The 15075-nt window shown below is 49.8% G+C and overlaps 1 protein-coding gene across 1 annotated transcript in view; it reads left to right on the forward strand.

Moving 5' to 3' along the window:
- The window catches only part of UROC1 (urocanate hydratase 1), a gene marked incomplete at its 5' end in the record, with an annotated part of 51518 nt that overhangs the window by 14165 nt on the left and 22278 nt on the right, over positions 1–15075 (forward strand). The window contains 12 exons of the mRNA XM_049863420.1: positions 604–734; positions 1983–2076; positions 2945–3004; positions 3343–3471; positions 3606–3667; positions 8472–8538; positions 8627–8770; positions 10603–10691; positions 12971–13033; positions 13345–13524; positions 14023–14120; positions 14869–14941. Of these exons, the coding sequence (XP_049719377.1) occupies positions 604–734; positions 1983–2076; positions 2945–3004; positions 3343–3471; positions 3606–3667; positions 8472–8538; positions 8627–8770; positions 10603–10691; positions 12971–13033; positions 13345–13524; positions 14023–14120; positions 14869–14941 (1190 nt within the window). The remainder of the gene's footprint in view (positions 1–603; positions 735–1982; positions 2077–2944; positions 3005–3342; positions 3472–3605; positions 3668–8471; positions 8539–8626; positions 8771–10602; positions 10692–12970; positions 13034–13344; positions 13525–14022; positions 14121–14868; positions 14942–15075) is intronic.

Raw genomic sequence — 15075 nt, forward strand, 5'->3', positions numbered from 1 at the left:
CGAGTTGTTTGTCCTAGTTGGATAAGAAGCCCTCAGAAGGTTTTTCCTTTCTCTTGGCCTCCTGTCCCTGGCTTTAGGGTCTGTGCCAGGCCTCCCCAGATCTGGTTGGATCTCTCTCCCAACAGTGCAAATGTGCAGTGGGCAAGGCCTGAGGCTGCCCAGCTGAAATGCAACCTACCCTCCACTTGCCAAGCTTGTTGCCTGGCATACTTATTTTTGCCTGGAGGGAGGGAAGCTTCTCTGCATTTCCACATAAGTGCCACGTAGTCTTGAGGCATTTCTGCTCCCTCTCCCCTTGGGTTTGCAGCCCAAGGGCACTCCCATTATAGCCCGCACTCCACCAGGTTGTGCCTCTTGTGTCCTCATCTGGTGCTAAGCAGCCTGGTGCCTGGGACAGGAGATGAGTAAAGAGGGAGGAGCAATCAGAGAAGTCTTCCTGTAGGCGGGTTGTGATGATGGGCCTGCGGTGAGAACCAGGGGTCTCTGGGTGGGGCAGATTGGGTTCTGGATGGAGCAGAGGCAAATCCAGGTTGGGAAGGAGGATGCTTGGGGCATCATGCTTACTTGGGAGCCCCCGCTTCTCTCATCCCTCTCTTCCCCCAGCTGGCACTGAGGAATGCCCTTCGCTACTTCCCTGTGGATGTCCAGGAGCTGCTGGCCCCTGAGTTCGCCCAGGAACTGCGTCTGTATGGGCACATCTACATGTACCGGTTCTGCCCCAGCATTGAAATGAGGTGAGTGCTGGGGGTGCAGCTTTGGAGCGGGCATTGGAAAACCGCTGGGAGAGCCCTCAGCGGCAGCCCGGGAGCCTGGAGGGTCAGCAGCGAGAGGGAGAGCCAGTTTGGCGGCCCCTGGAGGAGTGTGGAGGTGGAGTACTGAGTAGATAACCCTCACGGGGGTGGAGGGAGTGTTATGTTGTCAGTTGCTGGATTCTGGAGCTGAGAGCTGACAGTGGCCCTCAGGCCTGGCCAGAAGATGGGGGTAAACCTTCTCAGATGCATCTCTCTGGCCTGACCCACCTCTTCTGGGCAATCAGTCTCATGCAATCATCAGGCCAAATTGTATATAAAATCCATTTCTAACCACCAATGCTTTGTAGTCCTGGGCAAGGCAGAGGAAAGCTTTAGAGACCTCTGTCAGCGTCTTCGAGTATCTGCCCATTGCATCAGCACTGCGGGGTACCCCCCACCCGCCGCCCCACGTCCCACCATTTCTGATTCAGTAGGGCTGGGTGGGGCTTGAGATTGCATTTCCACCAGTTCCTGGATGATGTGGGTGGTCCCAGAACCTCACCTGGTGAATTCTCTTCTTCGAATATGCTAGAAGCTCAGAATGGCTTTGGAGAGTCCCGGAGAACATTATTCTTCCAATAAAGGAGAAGCCATGCCTCTCATTCATGTCTGTGCTTCACACCTGGCACCTGCTGTAGAATTGGTGCCTAAGAAGCGTTTGTTGAGTGAGTGAAAGAACAAATGAATAAACTCCATCCAGACGTAAAACCCAAACCCGTTGACGTCAAGTTGATTCCAATTCATAGCAACCCTATAGAGCTGCCCCGTAGGGTTCCCAAGGAGCACCTGGTGGATTTGAACTGCCTGCATTTTGGTTAACCTTACCTCATAACCATTGCGCCACTAGGGTTTCCATCCAGACGTAGAAGCTCTGGGAAAGCAGACCTCAGCTATACTTGAAATCAGGTTTCTCGTGGTTGACTCCTGTCAATGGAGAGGGAGGGAGGGGTGGCTGGGGCAGGCTTAGCTCCTCACCCCTGGAAGTGCTGGAGCTCAAAGAAATCACCTGAGCACCAGTGGGGTTGGCCTTAGTGGCTCCAGATCCCTCCAGCCGTGGGGTCCTGAGTGAGTTCTTCCCCCCACACTTTTGTGGTCACATGGTAAGATGAGGTCAGGGTGGGCCCTGAGGGTGAGGAAGGAAGGAGCTTGGAGCCTTCCTGCTGTCATGCCTGTGGTGGACTCTGATTCCAGGGCCTACCCTATTGAGCGGTACCCGTGCCGGACCAAGGCGGCTGCAGCCATCATGCACATGATCATGAACAACCTGGACCCGGCAGTGGCCCAGGTAACAGCCCTGAATCCAGCCTATGGCTGGCCCTGGGCCAGCACCCAGCCCAGCACTGTCTGATAAAAACATGAGAAACATGTTGTTTTTCTTAGCTTTTTATTTTTAAAAATTGATGGATTCACAGGAAGTTGCAAAGATAGGTCAGAGAGCTTCCGTGCATCCTTCTTGCTGTTTCCCCAATGGTTACAGGTTCTGTGATTAGGGTACAACATAAAAACCGGAAACTTGACATTGGTCCATGGATGCAACTGAAAATTTTCTAGTAGCCACATGGCAAGTAAAATGAAACAGATGAAATTAATCATAGAAATATATTTTATGTAACCCAGTGTTTCTAAAATATGATCGTTTTAACGTGTAGTAATGTAAAAACTATTAATGAGACACCATACATTCTTTTTTCACACTACGTCTCTAAAGTCTGGGGGTACTTTACACTTAGACAGGCTCGATTTGGCCAGCCTCGGTCCATGAGCTTGGTGGGCCCACTGGCAAGTGCCACCAAGCTGAACTGTGAGGTCTGCCCTTGCAGGCCTGCCACAGGCATCCTTCGAAAGCCCAGCTACAAATCAAATGCCAGTATTGGAGAAAGGGGAACCTTTGCGGGGTAGCTCCCCAAGTTCCTTGAGGGTGATATGTTCAGAGATTGTGACCACTTCATCCACTGGTGAGAACTTCCTTGGTGCTGGCCCTGGCTCCAGATCCTCAGACTGACCCCTGGCTCTGACCCCAGGCCGAGATCCCAAGCTGACCCCAGCCCCAGCTCCCTAATCCTGACCCTGACCTGAGCCCTTCACCCAGTCACAGACTGGACCATCCTCTCCCCTCCCACGGCTCCATCTCAGAGGACATGTATCTTCTCCAGTTTCCCCAGGAGCTCGTGACCTATGGAGGGAACGGGCAGGTGTTCAACAACTGGGCTCAGGTAAGGTGACTATGTGGCCTCCCCCAGCTCTGTCAGCCTTACCTCTCCTCCATTCCTCTGGCCTAGAAGGAGCTTATCCATGGCTTTGCAACCTGGCTCGCCACCTCCCTGCTGCCTGAAGTTCCACCATTAGAGCGTATTTTGGGATGCTCAAGGTTATAAGAATGGGCGGGAGCCGTGTAACTGGAGGCACCAGGAGCTGATGGAAAGTCTCTGGGGAGCTGGAGGGGTGGGGCATGGGAGGGGCCTGCAAGGAGCTCGCTGGGCTGGAGTGGTTATTGGGGAGACCTGGGCCTGGTGCATACACTCACAGAGGCTCCGTCTTTGATCCCCTCTAGTTCTGGCTAGTCATGTCCTACTTGTCAGAGATGACAGAGGAGCAGACCTTGGTCATGTACAGTGGACATCCTCTGGGCCTCTTCCCTAGCAACCCTGATGCCCCACGGCTGGTCATCACCAATGGAATGGTGGGTCCAGAGGCAGTGGGCTGACCTGGCTCCTATGGCTGTAGCTGGGCTTGGCAGCAAGGAGATGCTTGGGCAGGGAGGAGGGCCAGCTGCCCCCACACAACCCCCTGCCTGCTCACATCCCGCTTTTCCAGGTCATTCCCAACTACTCCTCCAGGACAGTGTATGAGAAGCTCTTTGCATTGGGGGTCACAATGTAAGTCACTATTTCAATTTATATTGTAGTGTTTTCTCCTTGATCATGTTTTATTATAACAGCAATGCAGCAATATTAAGTACAGTTTTGAAAAATGCTTGCAGTTGTATCACTGCAGCATAATTAATTTCTTTTTTACTTATTCCCTAGTGGTTTTTATGTTTATGCCTATAATTTTTGTATACTTGTAAACAAGTGAACATACAATTTTGGAGCCTGCTTTTTTTTCCAACATTATGAATAATTTCAAGCAGAAAACTGAAAAAATTTGCAGTGAACACCTGTGTACTCACCACCAGGACTCTGTGATTAACACACTACTGTACTAGCTTTGGAAACCCCAGTGGGCAGTGGTTAAGAGCTCTGGCTGCTAACAAAGAGTTGGCAGTTCGAATCCATCAGGTGCTGCTTGGAAACTCTACGGGGCAGTTCTGCTCTGGCCTGTAGGATTGCTATGAGTTGGAATCGACTTGATGGCAATGGGTTTGGTTTTTTTGGTTTATACTTGCTTTTGGGTTGCTATGAGTTAAAATCTACCCGATGGCAATGGGTTTGGTTTGGTATACTTGCTTTGGAGCCCTGGTGATGCAGTGGTTAAGAGCTTGGCTGCTAACCAAAGGTCGGCAGTTCGAATCCACCAGCCTCTCCTTGGAAACCCTATGGGGCAGTTTTACTCTATCCTATAGGGTTGCTATGAGTCAGAATCAACTTGATGGCAATGAGTTTGGTTTTGGTTTGATACATGCTTTACGGAGCCGTGGTGGAACTGTGGTTAAGTATTTGGCTGCTAACCAAGAGGTTGGCAGTTCGAATCCACCAGCGGCTCCTTGGAAACCCTATGGGGCAGTTCTCCTCTCCTGTAAGGTTGCTATGAGTCGGAATTAAGTCGATGGCAGTGGGTTTGGTTTTTGGCTTGGCTTATACTTGCTTTATCACATGTCTACCCACCCACCCACCCATCCATCCATCCATCCATCCATCCATCCATCCATCCATCCATCCATCCATCCATCCATCCATCCATCCATCCATCCACTTTCTTCCATGGATACAGCTTATTTTTGATGCACTGGAAGGTCCGTTGCAAATATTATGGACTTTAATTCAAAATTTGTTTATGGAGAATTTTTTTTTTTTTGTCTTTTGAGGTAGAAGGGACATGTAATGAAATGCACAAATCTTCAGTGTACCAGCTGATGGGGTTTTGACAAATGCAAACCTGTGTAATCAGAACCTCTGTCAAGATACAGGGCACTACCATTGCCCCAGAAAGTTCCATCATGCCCCTTCCCAGGATATTATCGATTTGTAGTTGTTGTAAAATTAATACAAGCTCCAAACTGAAAAAGATTATGAAAGGAGCTACAACGGAAAGGAAGTCCCTCTCCCAGAGTAGGTCCCCAGTTAATGGTCTTCTGTATCCATCCAAACATTTTTCTGCATGTGAGCCTATGTGAGTAGACCAGTATAAACACCTCTGTACCTTACCTTTCCCACTTTAACAATATAGCTTGCAGATTGTTCCATTTCAGAAAACGCGGGTCTAACTTACTGCAGTGTTCAATTGCATCATATAATCCACTCACCTACTGATCTGGGTTGTTTCCAGTTTTTTGCAATTATAAGTAACGCTGCAGTCAATGTTTTGATTCACACATCTTTGGCATCTAACTCAAGGATAATAACCATTTTAAATGTGATCAAGGTTGTGGTGTTGGAAACCAATTAACCAGGCCAATTAACTAGGATAATACTTTATAACGTAATAATGATAATGGTCACCGCCGTTTGTTGTTTTAGGATTCGTAGAGGCCATCTTGTTTACTCCTCTCTACAATCCTCTGAGATAGTACCCTTGACCCATTTTGTGGAGGAAGAAGCTGAGACTCAGAAACTCAATGACTGTTTTGGTTGGTGATAAGTAGATACTGTTGCTGTTATTATTTATTATTGTTATTACTATGATGATGATGACAAAGAAGAAGCCTGGGGACCTCTTCTGTATGTCCAGCAGTGAGAGCACCCATGGGGTCAGAGGGACGTGGTTTAAGTTCCAGCACCCACCTCCTAACTGCAACTCAGTGCTCCTGTTTCCCAGATAAGGGATCACGAGGGTTTAAAGAGGGCGGAGCTGCAGGAATCAGACCAAGTCTGGCTGCAGAACCCAAGGGTTTTTTTTGGGGGGAGGGGGGGTGGCAATCAACTAAAGAGAAGATACAAATTGCCAGTGGAGAGAGGAAAAGGTTTAGATTTATAAGCGGTCTGAAAAATATTAATTAAAACAAGACCTTTTGGCTCTCAGGCTGATAAAAATGAAAATGCTGGTGAGGACATGGGGAGGCAGGCAGTCACAGATGATCGGTGGGGTCTCAGTCAGGACAAGGATGGGGGTGGCTGGGAGAGGTATGACCTGGCAATTGGTGTCAAAGTTTTAGATGTATAGTGAAACCTGTGAGACCTGGAACTTGACAAGACTGCCTTGTTTTTCCAGGTCTCACAAGAGTTATGCCTTTGATGGGGTGCAGTCTTACCACTTGTCTGTCACTCATTTTAGTGGAAAATATTTGAGGTTTCCTTCTCGGACAGGTTCCGGCTTTTGCAGGTTTTACTGTATGAACTTTTGACCCCACACTTTTACTTCCAAGAGTTATCACGGGGGTGGCACGCGGCGTATCGTTTCAGCACAGAGAACCCGAGTTAGAAAGACTAAAAATCAGTTCCCAGCTCTGCAACTTATTCCTTGTGTAACCTTGGAACTGGGGCCTCAGCGTCCTCGTCTGTGAAGAGGGGATGATAATACTGGTTCCTGTCTCATAGAGCTGTGTGAGAATTAAGTGAAATGATAGAGGTAAGACCTTCTCACCCCGGCACAGGAAGGGTTAGGTTAGCCACTGGGCAGTATTCTCGAATGGATGTGGGCCCCACCGGGGAGCATACCCCAGGAAAGCACATACCCCACGGGGGTCCCTGCCTGCCTGGTGGGGTATAATGGGTTCACCTGTCTGCCTGAGCAGATGGCAATTATCACTATTCTCTTATGTTATGGAATAATAGTCACACAACCTTTCAAGTTAAAGGCGAGTCCCCATTTTTTACAGGAGCAAACGGAGGCTCCTAGTGGTCCAGTGCCTTGCTTAAGTTATGGGATAGGACTGGCATTCAGGCACAGTCTGTGAGAATCCAGAGTTCACCCTTGACCCAGAAGAGAGAGACTTGGGAGAGCCGCCGGGGGCAGGAACCCAAAGGAAAATGGATATGAATTTGAAATTTATAAGAGAGAAAAGCAAGAGGCAGTAAACCCCCGAGAAGCTCCTGAACTCAATAGTCCTTAGGGAAGAATAAAGTTAAGGCAACAGCAAAATGTCTTGTTTCCCCACAAGACTGTCAAAAATTAGAGTGTTTGGTCAGTACTGAGTGCTGGAAACAATCATGCCAGGTACTGCTGGTTTCAGTCACTTTGGAATTTGATGACACCTATCAATACTTAAAATGTTTTCACTGGTGTCTCCGGAGCCCTGCATTCTTGGCATCTGCCCTGAAGGGAAGCAGTTAGGAGCGTTGTGTTGTTTGTCGTTGGTGGAGGAGTGGCTTTTGACATTGTATCCTGCGTAGCCAGGGACAGGAGTGAGTAGAATCTGTACGTTCTGAGGTGGAAAGGACGCCACAGACATTATGTTCAGGGGGAAAATGGCTGTGGAAACAGTACCTCAAGTGTGAGGACGTTTATGTAAAGAAGAAGAAGAAGGAGAAGGACCCCCATCACAAAACAATACCCTAGAGTTGGTTCACTGAAGCAGAATTCTGACTCTACATACACAAAATACACAGATCTTAAGTGTACATCTCCGTGAGTTGTGACAACTGTGTACACCCATGCAGCCACCACCTACCTCCCCTGTCTCCCATACTCTCTCTTGACCCCCTGCAGTAGGTAAACAAGCAAAAAAATACAGTTGCCAAGGAGTTGCCAAAAACCAAACCTGTTGCTGTTAAGTTGATTCTGACTCATAGCGACCCTATAGGACACAGTAGAACTGCCCCATATGGTTTCCAAGGAGTGGCTGGTGGATTTGAACTGCCAACCCTTTGGTTAGTAGCCGACTTCTTAACCACTGCACCACCAGGGCTCCACAGGGTCTTCAGTGGCTGGTTTTCCGGAAGTAGATCGCCAGGGCTTTCTTCCAAGGTGTCTCTGGGTGGACTCAAATCTCTAACCTTTGGGTTAGCAGGCAAGCATATTAACTTTGCACCACCAGAGACTCCCCTGCAGTAGGTAGACCCAAAAATGGAGCGTGTTTGTGTGTCATACAGACGACATCACACAGAGCATACTCCTTCATGCCTAGCTTCTTCATTCCCCACCCGCATCACATGTACCAGGAGCTTGCTGTCTTCATGGCTGCGTACCATGTTCACAGTACACACTGTGTTTATAAACCACATTTACTTATCTCTTTTCCTATATGAGTACACAAGTGTAACGTGGAATTGCAGTGTTGGGGCGTTTGTACATGTTCAGCTTTAGAAGCTAGGGCCAAGTATTTCCCAAATGGATTTTTACCAATTATACTACAGTGTTTAAGAGAAAAAACAATCTGTTTGTAAAAGGTCTGGTGGGAAACGAGACTGGGAGACTATAGCTTTATCTGGCTTTTTTTTTTTTTTTTTTAAATAAAGGAGACTATAGTAATGTGTTTTTGGATGATTAAAAATTAATTGTAAAAACATAAAGTGGGTGGCTGTGGTTTGGTGCCTTTGGTGCAGGGCTCACTCACTTTCCCTTTGCCCTCTCTGTGGGGAGCAGGTATGGCCAGATGACAGCAGGCAGCTACTGCTACATCGGTCCCCAAGGAATCGTCCACGGCACAGTGGTGAGAGGCAGGGGCCACGCCTTGCTGCTAGGGTGGGCCCTGGCCGCTGGGGTGGGAGGTGGGCACCCCCAGCCTCCTCTTTCCTTAGCTCACCCTGTTGAACGCCGGGCGCCGGTACCTGGGCATCGAGGACTTGGCTGGGAAGGTCTTCGTCACCTCTGGACTCGGTGGCATGAGTGGGGCCCAGGCCAAGGCTGCAGTCATCGTGGGGTGCATTGGGGTGATAGCAGAGGTAAGCCTGGCCAGAGTTCCTGATCTTTGTTCCTTGCCTGCCTCCCTCTTGCCTCTGTGTGAGGGATGCTCACCCCCACACTCACCTCTCTGGTCTTTCCCAACACCCTATACCCTGCCTCTCTCTTCTGTCCCCCGACTCATCCCCATACCTGCCTCTCTTCTCCCCTCATATTCACCCCACATCTGCCTCTCTTCTCTCCCAGCACCTTACACCTGCCTCTCACTTCTGTCCTCCCTCTCACTGTGCACCCACTTTTCTTCTCTCCCTCACCCTCACCCCCACCTCTCTTCTCTCCCCTCTCAGCCTCACACCCACCCCTCTTCTCTCCCCCCTCACCCTCACACCCACCCCTCTTCTCTCCCCCCTCACCCTTACACCCACCCCTCTTCTCTCCCCCCCACACCTACCCCTCTTCTCTCTGCCCCTCACCCTCACACCCACCCCTCTTCTCTCCCCCCTCACCCTCACACCCACCCCTCTTCTCTCCCCCCTCACCCTTACACCCACCCCTCTTCTCTCCCCCCCCACACCTACCCCTCTTCTCTCTGCCCCTCACCCTCACACCTACCCCTCTTCCCCCGCCCCCCCCGCCCCCACCCACCACACTCAACTGTCTTCTCTCCTGGCCCTCACTCCCCTTCTCCACAAAACCTCCCTGACTTCATTGTCTGGATTCCCCTGGCAGCATAGCTTCTTGCTTTCAAAATTCCCATTACCTGAGATTGTCTATACCCATTGGCTGGTCTCCCAGCAAACTGTGACCTTCTGTGGGCTGGACTACTTCCCAGTATCGCACATTATCCCCAAACCTAGCACTGTGCCTGGAACGTGGAAGGGAGATAATAAATACTTGTGACCCCACCCCACCCCAACTCAAACGGCTCACAGTCAAGTCAGGGAGGCAGACATGTACCTTCTTCAGAGGCAGGGAGCTTTCCCCAAGGAAAGGAACAGAAGTAGAGGGTAGAGGAGGTGAGGAGCTTTGAGACCAGCCACAGTGATGCACACCAGCGCGATTTGTACTTAGTTGACACTAAGCCTGCCATTACTTACCTGTATTTGTTAGACGTGCATTTGGTTGCAGGTGACAGAACACCTAATTCCAGTGGCTTACACAAACAGGGTGCTACTTTTCTTATGCAACCAGCAGTGTCAGGGCCAACATCTCTAGAGACTGTTGGGCTTTCCTCATGGAACAAAATGGCTGCGCCAGCCCTAGCCATCCCATCCACATTCAACGCAGGAAGAAGGGAGAAGGGAAGGACCAGCTATGACTGGCTCTATATTGACAGGAAGGAACTGTCTCAGAAACTCCTTCAGTCAACACCTTCTTTTACCTTATTGATCAGTACTGGATCAAATGGATGTTCTTATCTGCAAAAACCAAACCAAACCCTTTGCTATCAAGTTGATTCCGAATCATAGCAACTGTATAGTGGCACGGTGGTTAAATTTGGCTGCTGACCAAAAGATCAGCAGTTCGAATCCACCAGCTGCTCCTTGGTAACCCTATGGGGCAGTTCTACTCTGTCTTATAGGGTTGTTATGAGTCTTACCTGCAAGGAAGGCTGAAAGCAGTGGGCAGAATTGTTGTGATTTTTTTCCGTGTGGTTCATCTCCTGGGGCTTAGCACAGTGTCTGCTGACAAAATCTCGGTTTTGTTGATAAGGAAGGCAGGAGAGGGCATAAAAACTGTGAAGACAGCTCATTGTGCGCCCTGACGCTGTACTATGAAAGTGGGCTATGGATGTGGGGGATGTCACCTTCTTAGGTGAAAGGGAGACTCCCAGGGGGTGTGTAATCGGCCACTGTGTGTCTCGCGGTCCCAGGTGGATAAAGCAGCCCTCGAGAAGCGCCACAAGCAAGGCTGGCTGATGGAGGTGACTGACAGCCTGGAGCATTGCATCCAGAGGCTCAGGTACAGCGCCAGGCTCCACCCAAAGTACAGACACCTGAGCGTGTCCATCCCGGAGGAGGGCTGGGTGCCGGGCTGCTCTGAGGGGGCCTGAATGATGCCTGGCACCTGATCGCAGGCCCCAAGCCAAGCGACTCAGAGGTCTACAGTAGAAATATCACAGGAAGGATCTTTGAAAAATCCTATTTCTTGTTCTTTATAATTGCTAGTGTGCAGAAAGCCACTGGATTTTGTTTATTTGGTAGTCAGACACTGGGTCTAATAGATTCTCAGTTTTCTTGGTGTTCCCGAGAGTCAGCCCCAACTTTTGCAAAGAATGTGCCCCCTTTCCTCACTGCTATGGGCTCAGTGCCCAGCCCAAGCCTAGGACAGAGGAGGTGCTCAGCGTGGCGTTTTTCCTCAGTGTGCCCCTGCCAGGCTTAGACAAGTTGTCCCTCCTCTCCAGTTAGGTTCTTAGGTTGTCTGTTTGGCTTCAGGGTAGTGTGTCCCTTCCTATTTAACACCTTCCTGGGCATTTTAGTGGAAACTTGGAAAAACAGCCCTGGGTGCTGCTAATCTGATGCTGTGTTTGAAGCATTTTCACAATTGCTTTATTTTGAAGAGCAGAAGCCTGTTTGGGGAACATGCGTTAACGCCATGGTTCTCAACCCCGCCTATGGTTAGAATGACCGAGGGGCCTTAAACCTGGTTTTATATGCACATTTTCAATTATACACAATAGTTGAGAAAATAATACAATGAACTCCCAAGTAGCCCCACTACCCAGATTGGGTACTATTTTCACATAGATCTTTCTAAAGTATCAATTTGGTCACATCGCACCAAAACTTGTTTAAAACTCTCAGATAATGCTCCATTAACTGTAGGAGAAATTCCAGACTCCGTGTGTGGCACTGAAGGCCTTGCCATGTGGGCTTTTGTTTGCATTCAGGCAGTTTAGCATCCTGACTGCACTCCTCCCGCCCCGGCATGCATGCACCCATTTCCACCCACTCGGATATTTTTGTCATCCCCTTTTATCTGCCTCTTCCTCTTGTTGCTCATATAAAGTTTGGACCATGTTGATTCCTGCTGACACACACACACGTGCATATGCACACTCACACACATATGCACACATGTGTATGCATGCACACAGGTGTGCATACCATACACACATAATGCATGCACACATACATATACATTCACAGACATAAATATGCACACACCTGCATGTGTACATACACTCAGAGAGAGAACAAAATCAGTTCAAATCGATTTAAGCAACTGCCTAAGCAACCTCTCTTGTCAAGTTTCTTATCCCTGAGCTAGGGAAGACACAGCTGAGAATGGAATGAGCCTCCCAGGGGCTCGCGATTCCTTCCCTGGTGCTGCAGTGGGAATTCAATTCTCCTTCCCCCAAACACTTCAAGGTTCAGAATGGCCTCCCTCACTGCTTTGTGATTACGTGTTGTTTGTTTGTTTTCCTGCTTTATTAACTTTGAGCACTGGGAAGAGAAGAGCACATTGGTCCCCTCTGGTACCTGCTCAGCTGTGCATGGCATTTTTCGATGGCAAAACCTCCATTTCTGAGCTGGTGCCACACTGTTCTACTTATTGTTGCTTTGTGATACCTTCTAATACCTGTAAGGGCTGTTATTTATTCAAATCTTCCTTCCTCCAAAATATGCTTTGATTTTCCTTGTCCTTTATTTTTCCAAATAATTTTTAAAATCATCTTAGTGAATTCTCTAATTTTCAGGATCACTTTTAGTGAGTTCTAGAAAAGTCCCGCACTTGAGTTCTTGTAGCAATAACTCTAATTCCATAAGTCATGTTTGGGATAATCGATACCATTGTCATGTTCATGCTCCCAACTGTCACCATGCTCCCCATATGTGTTATGCCTCTTGACACAGGCCCTACACTCACACACAAGACTTTGGAGGGTCACATGGGCCTTTCAAGGAGTCCTAGTGGTGCAGTGGTTAAACCGCTCAGCCACCAGCTGAAAGGTCTGTTTGAACCCACCAGCTGCTCTGTGGGAAAAAGATGTGGCAATCTGCTTCCATAAGGATTTACAGCCTTGGAAACCCTATGGAGCAGTTCTACTCTGTCCCATAGGGTTGCTAGGAATAGGAACCAACTCAATGGTGGTGGGTTTGGTTTTTGTTTTTGGATTGGGCCTTTCATATTTTTGTCACTTTGTGCTCAACACGTATTGGTGGAAGTAGAGGTTTGTCACAGGGCAGTTGTGGACAGATGTGACAGGGCCATCTTGGTCCAACTTTGTGTCCTTTTAGGGAAGCAAAGAAAAAGAAGGAGGTGCTCAGCCTTGGCTACCATGGCAACGTGGTGAATCTTTGGTGAGCAGGGGTAAGGAGAGGGAGTGGCAGCCTCAGGGACCCCAGGTGACCCTCTCCGGTGCAGGTCCTGATGCTGGCCAGGTGCTCCTGCCTCTCAGAGCCAAGGCTTCTTGCCTGAGCTCACAGCCGCCCTCTCTGTCGGCCTCAGCTGCCTTCTTGCCAGCACTCTTTCTGGGGGAAAGCCCAATTAGACTCCATCCCTGGGTATTGACCTTTGGCTGGCAAATGTGCTACAGCCCTTTCTTCACCAACCCCTCACCTGAGGCCCAGACTGTCCCCTGCCCTGTACTAAGTGCCCATGTCTTACCCAGGGAGCGCCTGGTACATGAGCTGGACACAACAGGGGAGCTCCTGGTGGACCTGGGGTCAGACCAGACATCTTGTCACAACCCCTTCAATGGTGGCTACTACCCTGTACAGCTTGGCTTCTTGGAGGCCCAGAACCTCCTGGCCTCCAACCCTGAAGCATTCAAGGGCCTGGTGCAGGAGAGGTGTGTCTGTGTGTGTGCACATGTGCACGTATGTGCATGGTGTATACACATGCAGTGGGATGGGGTAGCCTTTCTCGTCTTGCTCTGGCGTGAGCCTGGTTCTCCAGTCAACAGCTGCGTGGTCTTGGGCAAAACCCTTAACCTCTCTGAGCCTCTGTCTGCTCATATGTCAGAGGGAAGTCATGAAAATATAGGCCTCGTGGGAATATTGGGAGCAAAACGAAAGGTATTTGTAAAATGCCCAGTGCCGCTTCTGACACAGTTGGTGCTCAGCGAACACTGGTAAAGTTGTGAGCCACCAGCCTGAGAAAGCTTTTGAGAAGGGCGTTTGTCAGTAAATGTGTGCTTGGGGGTTGCCAGCTGGTCTGGAAAGCCATTGAGAATTTAAGGGGATGCCAGGACGGGAGAGCATGGAGGCAGAAGTGAGCTTGGAGGAGCAAGCCCAGGGAGGAGGCAGGAAGGCATGGGGGCATTGAGCTGACAGGTTTCTCCTTGCAGCCTGAGGAGGCAGGTCACAGCCATCAACAGGTTGGCACAGGAGAGCTTCTTCTTTTGGGACTACGGCAATGCCTTCCTCTTGGAGGCCCAGCGAGCAGGTGAGAGGGGCAGGCGGCCAGGGTCACAGACACACCAGCTCTGGGCCTCCTCTCTCTCAGTCAGGGAAGCCCTGTCAATGTCCAGGGCCAGGGTGACGAGCCTGCTGGCTTCACATGCCTCTATCCAGGTCTTCTAGAAGCCAGTCCTGACAGGTGGCTTGGCCTCTCTGGCCTCAGTTTCTTCGTTTACATGAACAACATAAGGTACCCTGAAGAGAGCAAGTTCGAGTCTCAGGCCAAGCTCCAGTGTGCAAAAGTTTTTTTACAACAGTAATTTCTTTCTGTAAAACAGACGATTTGTTCACAGAGTATAGCATTCAAAAGTTACAGACAGATGCACAGGGAGAAGTCTCCCTTCAGCCTGTCTCCTGCACCCCGCTCCCTCTGAGAGGGCTCCCAAGCATCCATCGTGAGATGGGTTTGCATCTCGGGAAAGCATGTACCGCCGATCCCCCACTGTCACACGCAAATGGCAGCATACTGCACAGGGTTCTGCACTGGCGTTCTGCGGTTCTTCTTGTACTTGAAAAAGACTGCAGGGTCCTCCCTATCAGGACCAGAAGAGCTTCCTCAGCCCCCTCTGCCCTCTGTTGGATACAGAAGCTGTTTCTCACATATGGCTCCTATGGGGTTGTATGATGACCATGTGTGTCCTCACAGTGTACAGCCCCGTGCCCTTCCTGATGCCCCTGCCCCCGCCTGCCATCTACAGCGCCCAGGTGAGTCAGCTGGGGTGCTCTGTCTGCAGGAGCTGACGTGGAGAAGAAAGAGGCCAATAGGATGGAATTTCGCTACCCCTCCTATGTCCAGCATATTATGGGGTAGGTGAAGGGGGGCTGCCAGGTCTACAGTGCCCAGTGCCACTCCATCCCATCCAGGCCTGGGCTCTGGACATTAGATTGGGAAGCCTAATCCTTTAACCATCACCAAGGGCATGCCCTGAGACCTACATGGG

The sequence above is a fragment of the Elephas maximus genome, chromosome 20, assembly GCF_024166365.1.
Source record: "Elephas maximus indicus isolate mEleMax1 chromosome 20, mEleMax1 primary haplotype, whole genome shotgun sequence".
In the NCBI taxonomy this organism is placed as follows: Eukaryota; Metazoa; Chordata; class Mammalia; order Proboscidea; family Elephantidae; genus Elephas; species Elephas maximus.